We start from the raw sequence: 23078 nt of genomic DNA on the forward strand, positions 1-23078 counted from the left end.
TTTAGCCTGCCTGAAGGACAAAACAACCACCAAGCAAACAGATTTAAACAACTTACATACACACACTTCTAATTGGACATCATAAACACATAATGCCATCATGAAAGTAAGATTAACCTAAACAAATAAAATATATAAATGAATAAAGACTACATTAAAACTGTTGACAGGTGCATCTTTAGCTTCCACGCACTTGGCAGCACTCCTTGACCTGCACCTGCATCCTGAGTGCACCTGGGTGATCAAACAGCACACACACACACACACACACACACACACACACACACACACACACACCCACATACACACTATTCTCACTGTGAGAACTCTTTCCGCTGGCCTCCCCTTCCTCCACCCCGCCTTGCTGGCCTCACAGGTGCACTCTGAGTCTGAGTGTGTGTTTTGTGTGCGGTACTGACCCACTACGTCCAGGGTGTAGGTGTGGTTGATGGCTCCAAACTCATTCTCCACCAGACAGGTATAGTTGCCCTTGTCCGACGGCACCACGCTCTCCATGATCAGGGTCCAGTGCTGGCTACGCACCTGGGTACGAAAGGCAGGGATTTCTTGTTATGAGCAGATGGACACACAGACACACTCACCGATATACACAGCAACAATCACACAAATACAGAGAAATGCAAGTGACATTAACAGACATAAAGAGCCAGCGCTAAATGGCTGATGACAACATGATTCCAGCAGAGTGGCTTTACAAAACCGGAATATTTTCTCTATTCCTGCAAATTACTAACTGCTAGAATAACTGCTGAGACAAATATCCCGATTAATTCTGTCGTTTTTCAGAGTGCTAAATAGTAGATGTCACAGAGAATTGTATAAATGGATTTTTAAAAAAAAGACAAATACAGCGCCCACACACCTCCCTGTTATGGTCTAATTCGTCTGTCAGTCACTGTTATCTTGGGTAGTAAACTCCACCCTTCTAGTGTAAGCTCTTCCAAACACAGTTATTCAAATTTACTTGCAAAAATAGTTTCACCTCTGTGTAGACTCCACAGGTGTGAGCTAACAACTATGTTTCCGTCTGCACACTGAAGAGAGACTGTGGCTTCTGCTTGTACAGGCCTACATTTCACACAATGGAGAGATTATGCCACAGGGCTGGGCTCAGGTAAGGCTTTTGTCCAACATTTGTTGACAAAAAGAGAGAAATGAGCTGCCCACACTGTATCTGACAGCCTGGCTGTATCATTTCCGTCACGTCGTGGCTGTTTTTTGTCTACGCTGTAATGAGCCTGCTGAAAGCCAAAGGGAAGCGACATTAGCAGCTACATCAACATAATCTGCTCCTAAACTTTCCTGGCAGGGAGACGTGTTTCTTCATAAACCGTCAATCATTAACCAGGAGCCTCAGACTTGTTCAGCATCACTGGACCTTTTCATAAATTAATTTTATAACTGTCTGTTTAAACTGTTATTCCACTCTATCAATGCAGCTCTGGCATATACTGTAAATGCTGCTTGTTTTGAGAGACAAAGAGAGGAATTTAGGAGCAAAATAACCAAACCGCAATCTGAACAGACTCCGACACAGTGGAGGAATTTTTTTTATTAAGACTAGTTGTAGCTGTTTTGTTTTTTTTTACACAAAGAGAAAATAAAACACAACCACACTAGCTTTTTTCTCTCAGGATATTCATACAGAATAAGGTATTTCCAGCACATATAAATCAACTCACTGTTTATTTCCCAAAACGGGTATAGGGCGAGAGACAATTTCACAAGTGGAACAAAGTTGTTTAACTTTGTTTAACAAACTCATTGCGGTCTACTACTGACATGGCCCATACCACTAAAATTATCATTATGTTGGTCCCTCTTCCAAGAATTAAGAAATGCATTTGGGGTTGATTTATATTTTTTTTCCTTATGCAGAATTTTACAAATAGAGATCTAGAAAGCTGCACAGCACATTAAACTCTAACTAGCTCGGCAATAGTGTTTGTGAATCACATTTCATAACAAGAGAATCACATGCTAGAATCACATACTAGTCTCTGACGAAAGCCAGTGGGACCTGTTCTCCCTGATTGAGTTACCTCAGCATTCTCAACTCATTTCAACCCTGACGCTACCTACTTTCTCTATACGTTACTGTCTGGGGGCATTTAACCCTTAAGTCCTGGGCTTAAGTTTCTAATTGTTGGGGGTAAAGGACCATTTCAAGTTACAGTGAGAGCCTCTGCAAAGTATCCTGGTGAGAGGAGGCGCACGGATGAGCAATTCCAATTTCACACCAGAAACCCTGCCTTCGTTTCCTCTGTCTACTCTCCTCCTGTCTCTCCAGTGAAGGGTGGAAAAGGGGTGAAAGGACAGCCAGGGAATGATTGGAAGAAGGAGGCTTGACGTCCCTTGTAAATACATCCACAAAATGGCCTGAAGTACTGTAGCACAGAAAGCAGTAAAAAGCAAGAGAAGGCAGTAAGTTGACATTTGTAATAAAAAGTATGATGTATTACTGTTTATCCTACCTTATACCCTCCCATGCGGTCCTCTTGGCGGAAAGGCCTGCTGTTTTTAAGCCAGCGCAGCTTGGGCCGGGGGTTGCCTCCTGCAGCACAGCGGAACTTGACTGTGTTGGCAGCTGGCACGGCATGTAGCTTCTTCTCCATCTTTGCTGACGAGGTCCAATACGGCGCGCCTACAACCAGGGAACAGTTGGTGTTCAGTCGGGGTGAGATTTTCTAATCATGTCCTCAGCATTAACAGTTTGGCTTCAGGGCCTTGGACTGGCTAAGGCAGATATACATGGAAGCGTGACTGCAGAGGAGCCAAACCTGAACCATTCCTAACACTCCCAGAGACCCCCCCCACCACCCCCTACCCCCATTTGGCAACACTAACTGACCCGCCGTCTGCATAACACAACCCAGAGCTCCACACTCACACAGTTAAATAAAAACACACACTTTGCCTGTAGGCTCGGCGGGGTGTTGCAGAGGGGGAAAAAACATCAGCTCTAAGGGGAGAATGTGCCTGGGCGTTGCCAAGAGGGTAACTAGACCATCACATTCAATTTCATCTCATTCCACTTAGCAGCTTTTTTTCTCCCTCCACTTCCTCCAATTACCATAGCTCCCCTGTTTATCTGCCTGTCACTTGGCTAGATATGGACGGCAGGGCCAGGGATGCTTATCACCCTTGGAAAATCATTATGTGCCGTTGGGGGAGAAAATGAATGTCACGTTTAACGAAGGATTTCAGGTTTCTCAATGCACGCTTTTTTCCAGATTTTTATCAACAACAAACTGCTACCATTCCTCCTACTGAAATCTGTCACCTTCCTGGTGTTTTGTCCATTTCTTGGTTCCCTCTTTTCTTTTTTCAGTCTCTGAGTCAGCTGGATTTTCCTCCGAGCCCCCCCCCCACCCACCCACCCGCCCTTTCTCCCTGCACCTGGGAGCGTGATTGCCTAAGCAGATGGAGCTCAGAGGGGAAGAGAAACTCAAAGTCAAACAACAACCCAAACGGTCTTCCACACCATCACTTCCTCTCCAAATAGCAGGAGTACAAGCAACACAGGGAATACCCACAGATAAGACCACTACTGACTTTAGTATGACCCTCAAACATAAGTTGACATCCCAGGAGAACATTTGGTTCCAGCACCCTCCCTCCACTCTCTTTCTCGCCTGTCCAATCTGCATACTATCAGACACCTCCCATCATTTTCTCTGGCATGCACAACCGGACAAGTCACGCATACTTGGATAGTAAAGTCAGTAAACAGTGCTCTTCCTTCCTGAATGGATGCATACGGCAAGCACTCAAACTATAATTAGTTATTCCCCTTTCTTCTTCTTCCCTCTCGCTCTCCCTATCTGAGCTTCTCTTCCTGCATCTTCACCTCTCAGTCCCCTCCGTTCCTCCCCGTTCACTCTCCCTGTCATCACTCCGTCTGTTCAGACAGAGACAGATTAGGTGGAGACTGGCCCATTGCGAGGCTGTCTCTCCAAAACGACCTCTGACCCTAAACTGGCAGCCGGGTCGGAGGATGAGGTTGGGACATAAAAGGTGAGCGTTGCTGTTTCCCATGCTCTCCATCCGGAGGGGCAGCACTTCAAACGAGACGACCCTCAGACCTCTATCCAGATGAAGCCAAACTCTCACTGGCCCAACTGCTGTGGAGTCCAGGAACCCCCGCCTCCCCCAAAGCCCAGTGCATCCGGATCCCCACTCACGGCTGTTTATCCTAAGCTGGCCTGGGGTGAGCTGAGGTTATCTAACTCCTGTGCTATGAGTCAAGATTTCTTTTCCTCTCTAAGTTCCTCTGGAGAGTTAAATCCATCAGTGACCCAAAGTAGCATTTCAGTATTGAAATGATTTCATGCTAAGCTGTGATATGCTCCTCTTTACCACGTATCTTTACAAGACAAACAAGTGATCATACTTTTTACACTGAATTATTAGGGCCATTGTTGGGGGAACAATGTGAGATTTTGAGAATACGGTACGAGGATTGTTCTTGTGAAAATCATGCATCTCCAAAAGTCAACTTTGTCAAGAAGATAACAATTTTTAGCGAATCCAAACTGCTTTGAAATTGTTTATTTAGTGTTGCTAAATCCTGATTGGTTTACAGAAATCTGTGACATCAGAGTCCCACCCACTTCAAAAAAGTGAGTTGAGCTCAGACAAAATAAAAATAATGAAATCACTGTTGGAAAATAGCCAAAACTGTTCACACATTGGCAGCAAACTGCATGTTCATGTAGAACCCCATTACCCATTGTGAGAAGCTGATTGAGTAAATAGCTTTTCAGGGCCATTATGACGTTTTCTTTGCAACCTTGCAATTTTATTTCCATAAAATGTAGACTTTTTATTCGAGAAATTATGACTTCGACTTTATTTATCTAACGTGACTTTCTTCAAAATATGACTTTACTTGAGAAATCTCAACTTAGTTTTTCAACAGTTGCCAATTTTTTTCACTTCAGTATCCATTACAGCATATAACAGTTTATGAACAGCTCTCTCTGTGCTGTGCATGAGTGCTTTAGCTGCATGCTTTATGTCTTTGTCTTAACTTTCAGTCATAACTTTAATTATGTTGGTGAGATAGATTGTTCCATGAAAACCCTGCAGCTTTAACTAAAGGGGAGGCACAATGACAATGAGTCATGATGTAAACAATAATGAGTAAAGTCGTCAACAGGACTGAACACAGAGTGCAAAGCTCCACGTGGCTCTTTAACTTCATCATGACATCAATGCTACCCTCCACCACCACCCCACTCACCCTACCTCACCCTTCCCCTAAACACAGATTCCCTCACACATCCCTGTAGAGGCTCTTCCATGTCTCCTCCAATAACACCACCCAATGCTGATGATGGACAAACACTCTGGACTCTCTCCCTTTTTATCTTTTTTCAACGGCTTATGTTGTTCAATCTTCTATACAAAGTCAAATCAAAATGCTCTGTTTTGTGGTGGCCTGATGCCCAACCCATTCTGAGTGCTCCAGAAGAAGAAGAAAAAAGCCACAAATATAAAGCTACACCCCGCACTCTCCGCTCTCATTCCCTCCCACGCCTACATGCACCCTCCTCCCTCGCTCAAGTCCTCGGCCTGAGGCCAAGGCTCCACGCCATGCACAGAGAAGTGCTGGTACTGATCCAACATACCCCCTCCTCTTCCCCTTGCCTTATTTCTCTCCCCTCTTCTTCCCCCTTTCTTTTAATAATAATCTCGGTTTTGAATTTTCAGAAACACACACAGCGAGAAAATGCAACTGTACTGCCAGAACAGCTTTCCCTTTGTTTTCAAACAGCTTATTACCACCAGAATGGCTGGATCTTTTCCCTCTCCCCCATTTTTTCCTCTTGCTGAGTTCCTCTCTCTCCCCCATATTTAATGGATTTCAGGCAATTACAGTCAGCCCAAAAGTGGAGGAGGAGGACTCACGGTGAGACGCAATGTGTGTGGAGAATTTTAACAAGATGTGGAAGCCCTCATCTTTACTTCGCTGAGTGTATGTGTGTGTGAACGCATACATGTGTGCACGTGGCTACATAAACACATTACTACCACAGATACTCACCAACGCATAGACAAACCTCGGTAAAAACTTTCTCTTTCACACACACACACACACACACACACACACACACACACACACAGGCCCATCAGGTGGGTAACTTGGTCCAGATGGGCGTCTTTCATAATGGATGAGCCCAGCTGACTGACTGGCTGGCTGGCTCCATGAAGCCTGACTACCTGAGGGACACCAGCTAAAGGAATGTTAGGAATCTCTGTATTCCCTGGAGACACACACTATACAACACACACTCACAAATCTCACAGTATAGGCCTAGGCAGGAATGCTTAGGTATAGAATAGCAGAGATATAGGTGCTGGGCAGAGCTGTTTTTTGGCATTGCTAACGGCTATCTCCTCCCGATCCCGAAAGAATAAAGACCATCCGCTTTCTCTCCAGCTTTAATCATAATCGCACAGTCTGAACTGTGGTAATAAACACTGACAAAGCTAAGTAGATTATTTCACTAAGAGATTAAGTCTTTGTAAGTGTTTGGCTATCACAATCAGCATTCCAGACTTAAGTTTTGACATGCCGTTAGAGACTGTTCATTATTTATTATTAAGACATGGCTTTAAACAATGGATGTAAGATTTTCAGACTTTTGACTAACCTTGACTATTTAAAATGTTTATGCCATGTCCAACATCTGTATCTTCAGTTTGACTATGAGACTGTGGGTACATGAAAGGACTAGAACACCATCACAATGTGCTGACCATATAAAGTGAAGGAACACAGATGCACATTTTCTTGCTTTGACTTCCCGGTTTTCCCTTTCTTCCCTTTATTTCCCTATTTTATGTAGGAAAATGTGGGTATTTTGAATAGAATGGGGGTCATGCATTTGGTATTTTGTCCAAAAAGCTGCCAGGAGCAGTTCACAATAGACAGAACATTGAACAGACAAGACAATTGATGTGAATAATTAGAAAACAGGGTCTGATTGGTGCACCCACAGGCTTCTACTGTCCACATAATGCTCCTTGCTCAAAGGCAGGTTGATCTATGGGAGTGGGTGAGGAAGGGTAGCGCATCATTAACTCATTCATCCCTCCTTTTGTTCCTCCATTACTCACTTATCTGCTCTCCGTCCGCCCCAGTGTCCTCCGATCGCTCTGTATCGTCCTCATCATCCCCCGACGAGATGGCATCTGCACAGAGTAACCACGGTTACTGCCACCCTTTCGCAACCCTCATGCACACACATACACTATTGCATGCAGAATGTTTCATGCAGTCACTTTCTTGCAAATTTGCACACACAAATTTGTAAAGAAAATGCTAGAGTGGGGCCCTTTTCTGATACATCTGGTTGTACGCTACTGTAGTTGTACACACACACACACTCAACAGACCCCAGAGTTGTTCAGAAAGAACAACATTCAGGCTGTTCATCCATGACCATATCTGCTCCATGGCAACTTTTCTGGACCAAGTTTTGTCCAACTCTAAATCTCCAAACTCCCTGTCCCATCCTGACCTGCCTTATCCCTGACTCACCTGTGACATTCACTATGAAGCAGACCGTGTCTTTGCCCACACTGGTGCAGGTGTACAGGCCTGAATCTTTGGGCGTGGCATCACGGATCTGCAGCACCTCCTGCTCTATCAGCGTGCGGTTGTTGGTGCCCAGAGAGCTGCCGTCTTTGGTCCAGGTGATGGTCCCCGTCGCCGGCAGAGGGCAGCTCAGCTTCAGCACCTCCCCCGGGTGCACTGAGCACACCGTGGGCTTAGAAATTTGGTATTTGTTTGATGCGTCTGCAGAGCGAGTGGGGGGGGGGGGTGGAGGAAGATGAAGAAGGTGGGGAAGGGGGGAGAGGGAGGCAAAAGACGGATTGGTGGAGGAAGAGGGTGCACAAGAAGGAGGAAAGACAGGTGGGAGAGGAAGAAACAAGCCATAGTTTAGGAAACAAAAACACCACATAACCCCCAATGGATGCACTTAAATCATCTTATGCAGGAGGAGCAATACAGAAAAGAGGAGGCCCATTTTTTAAACCGTCACACCAACATGTCATTTCCACAAACTCCCAGTCAGTCATTTGAAATGGAGCCCTTTCGAAAATATCACTATTCTGTTATCAAGTGTGCAATGTGATTGGCGTTTATAGATTCAGAGCATGCAATTACAGCCATAGCAGCATGTGTAGAGAAAAAACAATCGATGCTTTGTGAGCAGGTGAGAATTGGACATCCCTGTGTTGAGAGACAGCCCCCCCGCCCCCTAACCACCCATCCCTTTTAGCATAGATGCCAAGCAGTCACTGTGTGTGGGTGAGTAGGAGCAGTACAGACAGATCTCTGCAGCTTAAATAAAAAGGTAATAAAACTCCAGCACGTCTGCCCATCAGAAAGGAAAGCAGCCAGAAAGGTCCAGGACGGAAGCAGTTGTCAGGCAGGGGAAGGTAGAGGGGGGGGAGCGCTCTCTTTTTTGGCTGTTCTCTGGTTTTGACTGCGCACCTAAGCTTCGAAAACCTTGACCTGGCTGTAGCCTGACTCTTCTGTTTTCCATCTCTTGATTCTTGGTTGTCTTTCATAACATGGCCATGGAGGATCTACAACCCCTGCACAGGATCTGCCGGCCAAGGCAGAAAGCAAGAAACTCTGCATGACTCCAAAGTGCATAAAACCTTCACTTCTGGGAGAATATCCAAGTCCGCCTGTGAGTGCATGTGTGTACACCATGTCCTCTGACTTGAACAACTGCACAGAGAGAACAATGTGACTGTCCAATATAGGAAAGGGAAATCGGAGTGTCTGTAGCCGAGACTGCACTTCTGCATCATCCGTGCAAATTCTAGACTGGGACTGAATGTTGAGCAAAAGGGGGAAAACCTGTCTGAAATACAAGCTGGCCTCTGCCATATATACCAAAGCCAATTCCAGTCATTCTGAAGCTCTTACAGACACTAACACACATACACAAACTTCATCATGCACAAATGTGTACATTCACTAATGCTTTAAATGTAGACAAGATCTTGACACTCTTTGCAACCATCCATGATGAGAAAACACACAAATTCCAAGTTCTCTTTACTGCAGTACAAAAATGTCTGTGTTTTTTTTTCTTCAGAGGGAACTGAAGAGTGGGGGCAAGAGAGGTATTAAAAAGATTTGAAGAGGGAAAAGCAGCAACAATGGAAAAGCATAAGAAAAAGCCAGTGATGACACTATATGTAGTATAGTGTAACGCTGATAGGTGCAATTAAAGAGGCGGTGGCACTCCCAGCCTTTCCTGTACCTCAATACACCTTTTCAACAACATTCCACCCACATTATGTGCCCTACGTGTGTGTTAAATGTAAAGTATACACTCACTCGCCTCAACAGGAAGGGAAAGTCATTCTGCTACAATCCAGCGGTCGAGGCATGTGAGCAAGCCTCTAAATGTTCCCCTTGGGCAAGTAGACACACACACAGGTACAGTTCCTGTATTGTCTTTTTTTCTCTCCGTCTTTCCTTCGATCCGGAAATAATTAACCCCTCCTTCGCCAACCCCCCAGGACTGAGTGTGTGGTCTGATAAGAGGTGGAGCTCCTGTGCTGATTGATGGGAGCTGTCTCCGCCACCTTTTACGACATGTTTTTTCACACCGGAGGCCACTGCCTTTTGCTTTGACCTTATTACTGGGGCTTCAGCTTTTCCTTTATTGCTTAATTTAGGATTTCAGTTATTTGAAGATGTCGCCACTAAAAGGACACAGAGCAGTGTGCAGACCGGCTGGAAAGATAGCGGGTATGGATAACTTCAAGATGGTGGGCCCCTCAGTGAGGTTGACGTAGCAAGACAACACCTGGTACACACACACACACACACACACACACACACACACACACACACACACACACACACACACACACACGCTGCACTGTCTGTCAGCACATTGAAGAGAAAGGGAAGGCACTGAGGTGCTTCATAGAAAGAGGATACTCATACAGACAAATGAGTGTGTGTGTGTGTGTGTGTGTGTGTGTGTGTGTGTGTGTGTGTGTGAGAGAGAGAGTGTGTTACACTACAAGGAGAAGTCAGAAGTGATGGAAGGAGGGAAAATACATACAGAGCAAAGCAAAGGAATCTCTCCAAATGGTCTGATTAAAGAAAGCATGCACATGTTAGTTCTGCCTTCATCATTTTCTTATCTCTGCTGTGTGCATCTGTCAACCTCCATCAATTCCTCCTCCTCCTGTTGCTGCTCCTTCATTTTCCCTCTTCAGCTTCCTTCCCCCATTCCACACATCTCCACCCCCATTCCCACCCCGCTGACCCTGCTGACCTAACCCTGACCCTTCCCAAACCTGTTGACACCTCCAGCATGCCTGATTGTTCATGGGAACCTGTATCATGTGAACACACACACACAGTAGCAGCAAGAACCCTAAAGAAACGTTGTACACACTGAGAAAATAAAGACATCGAGGTGCACCTTAATAAATGAAAGTATCAGACACCAGGAGATACAGGCCCAAACACACACTCACACACTCGTTGTTCCACTTGAAGAGAGTTTACAGGAGTCCAGGGATGCTGAGTTGAAGAGTTGAAACACTTCACTGCAGATTTTTCATCTCTGCAAAGTTTCATCCTCCTCTGCACCGCAGGAAGAGGCGGGAGCCTCTTTATCTCTCACACACACACGCTCACTTTTGCTCGATTTCTATCAAACAGCTTTCTCCTCTTCCCTCCCTCCATCATCACTATCATTTTGCCTCTCTTCTCCTGAAGCACATCTTCATTTCAAAACCCATCTCTCTGACAGCTATTACAAGTGTCTATCAGGCGTGATGGATTCGGGCTGTCCACTCCTCGCCATCTCTTCGTCCTCATTCGCACCATCTTGGCTGGTAATAATTAGTCTCGCAGCCTGAGTGTCTGCGGCAAAATGCAGCAAGCAATTCTCACCAATGTCCCCTTGACGTCTGCTCACCCGTCTGTCTTTCTGTCTGTTTGTCAAGGTGGTGAGAGCCAGGTGGCGAGCTGTTGGCAAAGTGGCGAGGGCGGAGTTTAGGATTTTCTTATGTAAACGATTTTATGATTTTACTTTTGCAGAGAGGCACATTGGGCTGTAAGTCTACTCTCCCATCTCCTCCCTGTCGCGTTCTGTACAGCGGGATGGGTGGACTAAATGTTATGGCTGCCATCTCGGAGACACACAATCATCATGCACGCACACACACACACTCACACACACACACACACAACCAAATCACATTATCTCTGTTGCCCTTCTTATCCCTCCTTTTTTCCTCTCCTCTTTCCTCTGTATCCTCCTCATGCAGTCAAATCCCAGGACTTTTCTCCCCTTTTCGTCTCTCCTTCTTTTCTGATGTCCCTGTCCTTTCACATTCAAATCCCTCCTTTGATTTTTTTATTATGACAAAGGAGCAGCTCCATGAACTGGCTCCTGCTGGCATCCATGGCAACAGCCTCTCTGGTTCACCCACCCCTCCACCCCTCATCAAGGCATTCCCTGAACCCCACCCGACCCCTTTAAAACTCTGGCTATCCCTTATCTTCAAAATCTTCTTAAGTTGAAGCACTAGTGACTTCAGACTAGAGCCTCCCTCTGCTTCGCTCTACTTGGCTTCTAGAGATTAATCATGAGGATTCAGTATGAATAACTAAGGCTGCAACTGACTTCACAATTAATTAATCTGCCAATTATTCTTTATAGTAAGTATGAGTACATGAAAAACCTTGCAAAAACCCCTTAACAGTTTCCCAGAGCCCAGGGTGATACCTTCAAATATATTCACATTTTGTTCAACCAATAGTCCAAAACCCCAAGATATTCAGTTTACAATGATTAAACACTGAGAAAAGCAGCAAATTCTCACACTAGAGAACCAAAGAAACAGAACATCACTATTCCTTGACCATTCGATCAATTAATTGACTAATTGTTTCAGCTCTCTACATATTTACAATATGGGTGGCACTTTTTACCAGAAAGGTGAACAGACTGGGGGCTCAGTGCCTTGCAAAAAACGGAGCATGATGTAAGGCTGATGCAGGAATCGAATCTGTAACTTTTCAGATCTACTGTCCTACAACTACTACTAAATATGCAGTAGGGGCAATATTATGTAGTTAAAATGCATACATTGACAAAGGTAACACATCTGCAGCTTCAGAGAATTTGACAAGAAATTTGTGTATGAATTTCCAAATTGTGTTCACTTTTACTGGAAATTGCTTCGCTATTTTTGTGTCAGAGTCTAGTTTCTTAATTAATATATTTTTTGTGTCAGAGTCTAGTTTCTTAATTAATATATTTTTTATTTTATTACGTTATTTTACTCACTACTTTTCCCCCTTTTTCTTCCCGTATCCTGCACCCTACCGATGCTGCCTCAGACTCCCGCTGCACACCGGACAATCCACTGAGACCTGAGGCACAAGCTGGCACAAGTAGCAGCTCTTCCCAGCCTCTTATCAGACAGGTGTGAGATTGAGCGGTAGAGTGACAAGGTATTCTGGCACATCAGCCAAGGCAAATAACAGTCCACACACACACACATACACACACACACACACACACACACACACACACACACACACACACACAAACACACTGACAACCACTAACACACCTTCAAGATTAACACCGGCCAACGGCAGGCTAATAAAAGTCATTGTGTGAAGGCCGTATATTGAGCCCAACTGCCCCCCCGGTCACACCACTGGCCGACACACTGCGTTTGTTTAGAGTTCAGTTCCATTGCCATCGCCACAGTCACACACACATACGTACACACACACACTCCATGTCATTAACCGGCCAGCTGACACTTTTATACTTTTACAACCACACTCCTACTGTGTAGATAGCACAGTATTACAGATAGCTAATAAGCCTGCAGCTCCTTGACATTCCCACCTTCCCACACAGAAACTGACACACAAACAGAAATGAAATAAAGGCAACTGCTGCTCAGGTTAACATAAGCTGACAATGTATCTTATTAAAGAAAGTATAGTATACAGGTGGAAACTTTAAGAAAGCTAAAAGAAATCATGCAGAATATAAATATATAAATGTGCCAAGAGAGCAATTATGTTCCGAGTGTGCCCAGAGACTCTTCTTGAAATTTTGTTGACAAGCATCCATTCTTTTTCTTGTGTCTGTCTGGGCATGAAAGACTCATCCTTGACACATAATATAGGCTGTATTTATTTAACCACTCAACTGTTTTGAAGTACTTGCCTCCATGCTGATCAGAGCATTTTTTTGAAGAACAGAGTTTGGCAGGGAGCGCACGAAATACAGCCAAAACCATGAGCTGACTTTTGTCTGCTACACTCACATTCAGCCTGCGTTCCAATGTGCCTGGTGCCACACTTACTCCACATTATATGCCATGAGGGGCCTGAGCAGACCACAAATCAGAGAATACCAATGTTAAAGACACACATACACACACAAACACACACACACACCTCCTGTGTTCCATTGTTATTCAGCTCAGTCAGAGTATTTTAATCACTGTGCAAACGGAGAGTGCCTGGACATGGTAAACACGTCTCCCATAGATACTGAAGTGGCTACAGGGACAACAATAGGCCTGTTGTGAAGACTTAACCAGTGCGCTCGCTCTGCTTCTACTGTTACAGCAGCCACAGGTAAACAAACTAGCAGGGCCACCAGGGGTGCAGGCGTGGGCTCTATAGAGACAACACTGATATGCAATCTGACGAATCTACAGCAATTACTGCTCCCACACACACAGGACACGGTGTGACCGAGGCTTTAGGGCAGAGAGGGGTGGAAATCCTAAACATCTCTGTAGGGGGGTGTCATTAGAGCAGAGAGGGCGGGACCAGCCAATCTGTCTCCCTACAGGTGACACCAGTGCAGTTCATCAGGAGCAGTGAACAGAAGGAGACCACAACAAACCGGAGCTCACACTGATTCAATCAAACACAATCTATGTTTGCCATGTGAAGCAGGGAAACTGATTCAGGATCAGATACGCAGGCCAGGTTCTCTGTGCCCCGTTGATCCCTAATCATGTGACTGCCCAGGTCTAGCCACTTAATCTCCAGTCACATGACTTCACCGCAGCCCAGCGCTTTGTAATCTCTCCATCTAAAGGAGAAGTCAAATATGCACAAATCCTCTTAGACCTTTCCTGGAGGACTGTGTAACTCTGGAAAACTCTCCCTGTCTCCCTCCCTCCCTCTGTCCTCTCTCTGTGGCCATGTAGCGTAGCGTCCGGGCCATGTGGGGCTCTGAACCCATCGGCTCGGAGCCAAACGGTCTGTGACAGAACAACAAAAACATCAACAGGAGAGGAGAGCTTAGGTGGCCTCTCATCAAGGTAGGTAAGACTGATACCTGACCTCTGGGGCAAAGGGCAAGACAAGGCACAGAGTGAATGTGTGTGTGTGGGGAGAAAGAGATGGGGGGGAGGGAATTGGCTTAAAAAGTGATGTTCTGTTGTTGGCCTAACTTACAATTAGCATGCTGATTAAAGCCCGGGAACAAAAGGCTTTGGAATGTGAGTTACCATCCATCACAACAACTCTAATTAGCTAGTCTCTGACCAGACTCAGAGACTGGAGACAGAAAATGGAGAAGCCTCAAAAGAATAGAAAAAAAACAAAAAGCTGTCAGCATTGTAAAAGACTGCCTTTCACAGAAGGTTTCTCAAAAGTTTTTGGTTTTGCCAATAAAAATATGGCTTTAAAATATTCAATTCACAAACGGACCACAGGCATTCATGACTTAAAGAAACAAATCAAAGCCCTAAACCCTGTATCCTAATTTCTCCCTTTACCTTCCTCTTTGCAGGGCATGAGAGAAATGCCAACATAAACACTGTCCCACCCTCCTTCTCCCTTGTCCTCTGACACAGGGTCACAAACCTGCCTTTACCCCTCAAGTGTACTCTGAACTACCAGACATCGGCAAGAGAAATAAAACAAAAAAGTGTGAATCACACGCCTCACAGTGAGGAAAACAAGAGGCTCGCCATGCTGAAGTTAGTTGTTTATTTATTTTAATTTCCCCAAAAGCTCATATGGACTTTGTTCTTATACTTGTTAGATTTTAAGTGAGCTTTAAATGGGTAGAAGTGCTCATAAACACAGTTTATGCCAGTTTACAGTTAACTTGTATGTGTAAGAGCAACAGTGGAAACAGTGACACTTCAAATCAGAAAATGAATTCCCATGTTATTCTGTTACTGTTCTACCTTAAAGTGGATAAACCTGTAGACATTTAAATATCTCCATTTTGCTGGAGGCCCATCATGGATTCTTAATAGTTAAGGTTTAAATGGGGTTTAAATGGGGAAATAAACTTGACAGACCTACACCTGCTCACTAAAAACACACCAAACAAATGGTCCCTGCCCCCCCCACCCCCCGAGGCTCTCCTTTTCTGTGCTTTCCCATCCCCCGCTGCTTACCTTCAGGTTCCAGAGTGGCCTCCTCCTCCTTGGTGGCGGTGAGAGGCGGCCGGGCCACGCTGACGGTCAGCAGGGACAGCAGGACGGCGGCCAGCAGCCAGGCCCACGAGGCCATCACGTTAGTGGGGGCCAGCGCTCCCCATGCCCCCTTTCTCCACCTCCCCCTGGACACTGATCCCATCTGAGGGGGTCCGCCCAACCATCAACTGCTGCCGGGTCGGCCTGTCACTCAGTGGAATTCACCCAATCACCTGGGCTGGGAGGTGAACGAGACAGAGAAGGAGGAAGGGAAGGTGGTGGCGGAGTGATGATCGAAGATGTAGAAAGTGTGAAAGAGAGGTGGCAAGAAGGGAAAAAAGGAAAAACATATTAGTGTGGAATAATTACTCTCACTTCAATGAAACTTGTTTCTGCACCATTTTTCCTCTCACTTTATTTCTGACAAAGTGAGACAGAAAACTAAGTGAGGGACAACAACAGAGTGTTTCAAAATGCTGTCAAACAAGCCATGCCACAGACATACCGAAGCTGTGAGGCACCAGCAGTCAACACACAACCAGCCTGCATCTACCTTTACTTCTCATCTGTAATTATATGCATTGAAATGGGTTTTAGAGAAACAAATTAAGAGACCCTGTAGCTCTCTAAGTCTTAGCACAGTCTAACCAGTTTCATGTATCCCTGAGTCATACAACTGCAGTACAGATCAGTTTTTGTAAGTCAATTAAAATATAATTTGAAAAATGTTTAATCTCTGACACAATCCTTTAAACTTCTATTTTTTCCTCCAAATTAATAAGAAAACATATTCTTAACCTACTTAGTCATACTATGTTTTAAAACAGAAATATCCCAGGCACAGGACAGTTATCAGCCAATGTGGCACCACATCATTTATTCCCGTGCGCAACAGATGCGCCAAACCTGTTGCCGGCGCTGGTGCATATGTGTTAATTGTATTCGCTCTTATTGCCTTTCCGTGACTTGATTATGAAACCAGTAAGGCTTTAATTGAAATGCAATATTGCAATATTGGGACACACACACACACACACACACACACCAATCTGTTTAGCCAGACATCTGCGGTTCCACCGTGCTCAAGTGTCTCTGGAGGTTTGGAGAAGTCACGCTTCCCTGCGCTCTTTCTGCTCCAGCTGGACGTATCGATTGGTTTTACCCGCAAAGACACATGTAGTTTGACGTTTCAGAGAGCCAACCTGAAAACGTGCAACCTGATTTATCTTTAATTCAGCCCTCCCCGGGGATGGAGGGAGACGCACGGTGGACGCTCACATGCTGTCGAGGTGAATCCATGAATTTATCCCGACATCCTAACTTTGTGAGAGAAATGCATCGGGTTCGATATGTGCAACTGAAAGCAAACAATTCTTCACATTTACGGCTTAAAAAAAATTAATTATTAATGAGCTGCGAGCCAATCAGTGCGCCAATCATCCGTCGGGCTTACCGCTTTGTAAGAACTTCAGCAGGACGAGTAGAGACCAGGATTACCCACAAACCTCCATTCGTTTTACACCATTTAAAACGGTGTCATGTCTAGCAGAATAAAAAATACTGAATTATACTGCAGCTATCAAACCTAAAGACACTTTAAAAAAACACAAAGGGGTAGAAATAAAACAGATAGAAAAAAACTAAAACAGAATTTAACAGAACATTTTTTTTAAAGAGTTGGTATAATGCTCTTCTTAAAAAAAAAAAAAAAAACTTCTTTCTTTTAGCATGTTGCTGACTACATGACATTTGGACTCATGAGGGACTTTGCTCCATACATGACCACAGCCTTCATTTAAACCCGGCTTTGAATGAAATTTCTTGGCACTGATTGAATTCCTATTGAAATTCAAATCAGTTGGCTTTTCCACAATGGGGGCTCATTTGGAGCTGCTCAGTGATTTAGGGCTCCGGCACCAAGCAGTGAAAAAACAACTGCGGTCACGGGATAATTGGCACCATAAATGCAATGTAGAAAATTAAGCAAAGTAATAAATTACCAGGACACTTGCTAATGGGCCCTAAAGTGATGATGCAAGGTGCCGTATAGTCCCTCACCTTCTAAAATACACAGGGACATATTTCACTGAGGTAACTCCAATGAAGGATGGCAGAAAACAACATGCAAATAACGCACATTGCATTATTTTTGTTGGATGTAAATCTAAGAAAACCTAACCAAAAATAAACTTTATGGAGAGCTCTGCATATTTTGCAGACGTCTGAAAAGTCTCCGAGGATAATTAATGGATAAAGAAATCTGTAAATTGAACTATAAGAAGTAAAATAGTTCTCATTTTGTCATGCAACCGTGAGAAGAAAAATAGTACACACCAAAAGAGCGCAACGCATTTCCACTAACACGTTTGTCATGACAGCCGAAACCTTGACGGATGAGATTCTGAGGAAGCTTTGGATGTAAACAGAAAATACTTACCACGGAGGAATAAAATCGAGGATATCTCTGTTTTGGCATGCACAGATAAGGGAGGAGAGTGCATGAGCTGAATCCACAGGGAGGAATGTCTCCAACTCCACAATGCACCAAAAAAAAAAAAAAAAAAAAAAAATCTGCGAGGCGCTGCCTTTTTTTTTTCAGTTTACTATTCCACAATCAGCCGGCATCAACTCAGATCAGAGGGAATATTCCAAACCCGGCTGGCAACGTAGTCCAATGCCATGCAAAGAAATCCGAGTTTACACGCGTTATCCTTCAAAAACAGCTCGGAGAACCATACCGCTGTCCCCCCGAAACTTTCCTCCCCGTCACCAAGTTTCTTCCAGGGCGCAGAACATGCCCAGTGTTCCCGAGCAGCACACTTGTCAACTGAATAGAAAGTTTGCAGCTACTAAGGAGGCGGAACGTGGTTTTAAAAGATACAAGAGGATAGTTGTCCGATGCAAAATGTCATAAAATCCATCAGCGTGCGTTCCCCTGGTGAAAAGAGCGTCTTTCGCGTCTCTTTCTCTCCTTCCGCGGACAGTCCTCGCACTGTTTCTCAGACGCTTTGTCAGGTTTACTAGCTTTTTTCTCCTCCTTACGTCTCCACACACTGCCCTCCTCCTTCACTCCAGTGGGTGTCATTCCCCCCCAAGCACCCCCAGTGTAATTCGAGCCGCTTCCTGGCCGCAGTGCCTTTGGGCCCAGCCTTCCTCCGCCCATCAAACTGTAGCGCTGCCTGCCTGCCTGCCTGCCTGCCCTGCGCGCAACTTGCTCAAACTGGGTCCAATGCGTGGGCCCCTGCTCCGCTCCGGAGACCGCAGTAACAACGCCCCACAGTGGCCAAGACATGACATCTGCGGGAGGATAGCCCACACACACACACACACACACACACAGTGTATTTCAGTGTGGTCAGATGCTGCAGTGGTGGAAGGAGTAGTCCGATAACTTTCCTAAGTAAAATGAGAAATAGCCTACCACAATATAAAATATAATCTAGCTCAAGTTAAAATTATTGAGCAAGCAAACAGAACTTTAATATTTCCTGCGTTTGATAAATAAGATCAATCAATCAACTTTAAGACTTTGCATAATAAACATCTGACCAGCTTGTCAAATTTCACACATTATAGAGCAGTGGTTTTCAAACTGGGGTCAGGGGACCAACAGGGCTCCTTGAGTTGGTTGGTACTTGGTTATTGGGGGGTGCTCAGCGAAAGGAGGAATAGAATATTTAAAATTTTAAGTTTTATCACATTTTTGAAAGTTGAAGCAACAACGGAAGATATAGGGTTTGTTATTTTGATCTATTGTATTGTGATCCAAGTTTCAAACCTAAAATAAATAATAATAATTAGGACAAGATCCTCTCAAATTGGGGGTCCAATGTCTAATGTCCATCTACTGTGGGGGTCATTGACATGTAAAAGTTTGGGAAGCCCGGGAGCAGACTACCCAACAAAGTAGTTAAAGGCATTAGTAATACAGCAGTTTGAAAGTCATTATATTGCATAACAAGCAGGCTACTTATAATACTTTTCCCGCCACGTAACTATAGATTTAAATGCAGTGGAGTATAAAGTACGATGTTTCCTTCCTTCAGAAATGTATTGCAGTTGAAGCATGAAGTAGCATACAATGGAAAGTACCTCAAAATCGTTCAGTACAGTACTTGAGTAAATACTTTCCATCCCTGAGATGCTGCAAGAGGGTCTATAATGAACATATCAGCAGTGTGTATCTGGATGTAGTAAGATATAATGAATTAGCTGATTTATTGTCATGTTTTTGGGTCACAATTAAAATAAAATACCAACAACCCAATCTTTATTATTTGTATTTAATGTGGAATAATGCATTTGCATTAACATGGAAGAAAAACACACTTGGATAGACTGATTTCCACACAGTGGTGGAATGTAGCCAAGTACTTTACTTACAGTTCGAGGTACTTGTATTTTGGAGTGTATCCATTTGATACTACTTTACTTCTACAGGTTACAGGTCATCTGCAGGTTCATTTTACACGCAACACATGTGACCAGCTTGTAAAATATGACATATTATTGTAACATACCTAACAGCAGATAAAACCGTAAAAATCAGCTCCACCATAACCAGTTACACACTTTAAATGCTACTTATGTGAAAGCACCAGCAATGATAACAGAATATTATAATATAACAATATAGCACTAATTAACAGTGGCCCCTCTGTCTGCCTATTGGGTGCTTTTAATTTACATAATACTTTAAATACATTTTGCTGCTAACACTTTCATATTGTTAACTAAAGTTTTGAATGCAGAACTTTAGCTTGTAATGGGAACGTTTTACAACATGCTATTGTTACCTAACTTAAGTATGGATCTGAAAACTTCTCCCACCACTGCTTACACAAAGAGCTCAACAGTAAATATTCATTATCACATCACAGACATTATATTATAAGCATCCAGTACTACAAAGTAGCGCGCCTGTGATAACAGACTGCTGACATGAAAGCAAAGAGCAAAGAGAAGAACTGAGCTTAAAGAGAGAGATAGAAAGACTTTTTTTCCATGATATTGAGCATTGTTGCAGAATTAGGAGTAACTGAAGTTCATAACTTTTCTACAAATGAACAGATCTGTCCACAGCTACCCAGAGAGAGACTGAAGGCTGGCCCCCTGCAGCTCGTCCCCCACTGCTTCAAGCTGTCTCCTGCATTGGTTCAGGCGTTCAAGTGCTCTGAAAGAGACACAGGGGAGGGTGGAAGACTCTAATCTCCACAGACTTTTTATTTTTGTCTCATTTCCACTGCTGAAGCCCTCTTTTTTTAAACAAGGGAGGGAAAACTCTTCCATTCATTTTGAAAAGAGGCACTAACAAGGTTTTTTTTTTTTTTGGAGGCAAAGGTTTAGCCTGTGAATGGAGAGTTCTACGTCTGTTTTTCTCTCCTCTCCCATCTCTGCCTCCACCAGTAAAGCCATCAGATAACAGTGGAGCTGACAGGTTGGCTAGAAATAAAGAGGGAACGAGAGGTGAGGAAGGAGAGTTTGACTCATTTTTCAAGAGTGGCACAAAATACCCCCCACTGTTTCTCCCTCTCTGTGTGTCTCTTTCCTCCCGCTACATAAGTCTATTTACAATCGCCCAATTTATTTTCTACTGCTCAGGCATCTCACATTTGAAAGAAACCTCATCAAGCAGAGTCTCATGGGCCTTTGACTGAGAACTGGATGGACTCAATGCCCTTGCGCCGTGGTATCCGTCAACCTGTCATTGTCCCTCTTCATCTCCAATCTTTTCTTCAGTCCTCTTTCTTCCTTAATCCCTCCTGCGCCAGCAGCCACGGTGTTTGGAATTAGGGAGCAGAGAGAGAGGAAAAGAAAGTGACAAGCTAATAGCTTGCCATCAGCATATTAGATGAACATATTGATTCTTTGTCATTGTTGATAGAAATCATCAGGAGGGTAGCTTATTTGAGAGGTTCTCCAATAACCTCGTGTTAATGGTGAGAAAACCTCTTATTGCTGTGACAACTGAAGCTGTGAATGATGTTTCAGGCTGAGTCATTAAGCATGCCTCCTGCTGTTATGCAAATTTAAGATGCTGTTGAAGTGAGCTAATCAACAACTAGCCGTTACCTCCCTTTGTCCATGGGCAGACTAATTGGTTTGCATTAAAGTCCCCCTACACTCCGAAATGTGTTTTGCTTATTGTTCCATTCATTGTCTCGGATGTTTGACCTTCACATTGCTGATGTATTTGCAGAGTCAGACAACAGAAGGCGGTTTCACATTCATCTGCAGAAGAGGGAACGTTTCTCTGTGCTCACCTTTATGTATGTGACATCATACACAACCAGTTTGGAAGCCAGTGGTGCTCCAGCAGTGTGTGGGAACTTGAAAAACATACACTGAGAATGGACATTTTGGAGATATCTTATTATTCATATATTTATTTATACTATATTTCATATTCATAGATACAGGAGTTTTTAAATGAGAGGAGAGTAAATGTGATTTTTACTATTTTTTTACCAGGTTAATGTAATATTTTTGCAAAAAACCCCAAATATACAAATTATTATTCATAGAAGAGTATTTTCCTATCTTAAAACCTGTCCTGAGGGGATCTTGTAAAGCCTCACCACTTCATAGTGATAGTATTTTACTTGGTGGCACTGACTAACTACATTTTCTATGGTGGCAATCGGAGTCTGTTTGGCAGTCTGCCAACCACTTTGGTGCAGACTGAAACATCTCAGAAACTGCTGAATTGCCATGAAATTCTGTACAGAGATTCATTGTTCCCAGTGGATAAATCTTAATGACTTTGGTGGTCCCCTGACATATCCTCCAGCACCATCAATAGGTCAAAGGTTTAATTTGTCCAATACTTGAATTACAACTATTCAGCAAATAGCAAATGTTGACATGCTAACACATTTAACTAAGATAGTGAACAGTGATTTTAAACCTGCTTAACACCAACATATTAGAGCATTTTTTATTTTTAGCATGTTAGCATTCTGAGGCCAGCAGCTTTGCTTTAGATCAGCCTAACAGAGCCACAGCAGCATGACTGTAGACTCCTGTAGTCCTGTTACTTATTCTGGTGGTATGAAGGTGTTTCTAGCTTTTCTATTGTAGTTCATGAAGGGTCATGTCTCTATTTTTTTCAAATCTATTTTAAGCAACCGCAGTCATCACAACATGTCTTCTCAAATCCCAACAGTGCTATATCAGTGATAACATAGGCAATGGTTGTGGTGTACGCCTCTATTGGAAACAATAAACCATTATACAGTACTTTTTAACTGTGGTGGCACATAGACAATCCACTCCCTTACAGTGAACTGGCCCAGAAAACCCCTCCCTCTGTCTCTCTGAATGCTATGAGATATTCACTTCTGTGAATCACAGTACAAAACACTTGTTCTCCTTTGGAAGATCCTTCTTTCTTCTTCCTTGAGGGTGCTGCTGTTAATCATGAATGGCAGTGATATGTTATTATAACTTCACTATGCCAAATCCTGGAGATACCCCTCCCTTTTTTCCCAATATATCACTGACACTGTATAATTAAAACAACAAACGTGGGTGAGTCATATCCTGTACAAAATATGAAACAAATGCGCAGAGCCGTG

The 23078-nt window shown here is 43.8% G+C and overlaps 1 protein-coding gene across 6 annotated transcripts in view; it reads right to left on the bottom strand.

The window, feature by feature from the left end:
* Nucleotides 1-18618, bottom strand: part of fgfr2 (fibroblast growth factor receptor 2) — a 40041-nt gene extending 21423 nt beyond the window's left edge. For 3 of the 6 annotated variants that reach the window (XM_051419443.1, XM_051419433.1, XM_051419451.1), the window contains exons 1-6: nucleotides 17939-18617; nucleotides 15484-15739; nucleotides 7571-7828; nucleotides 7147-7221; nucleotides 2496-2665; nucleotides 420-543 (exon numbers count right to left, since the gene is read on the bottom strand). In XM_051419443.1, coding sequence (XP_051275403.1) covers nucleotides 420-543; nucleotides 2496-2665; nucleotides 7147-7221; nucleotides 7571-7828; nucleotides 15484-15664 — 808 coding nt within the window. In that variant the 5' untranslated portion in view covers nucleotides 15665-15739; nucleotides 17939-18617. Of the gene's footprint in view, nucleotides 1-419; nucleotides 544-2495; nucleotides 2666-7146; nucleotides 7222-7570; nucleotides 7829-15483; nucleotides 15740-17938 lie in introns of all 6 variants that reach the window. The other 3 variants (XM_051419461.1, XM_051419469.1, XM_051419479.1) reach the window with 3 other exon arrangements.
* Between the last annotated feature and the right edge of the window lie 4460 nt (nucleotides 18619-23078).

Source organism: Dicentrarchus labrax, unplaced genomic scaffold, assembly GCF_905237075.1.
Source record: "Dicentrarchus labrax unplaced genomic scaffold, dlabrax2021, whole genome shotgun sequence".
Classification (NCBI taxonomy): Eukaryota; Metazoa; Chordata; class Actinopteri; family Moronidae; genus Dicentrarchus; species Dicentrarchus labrax.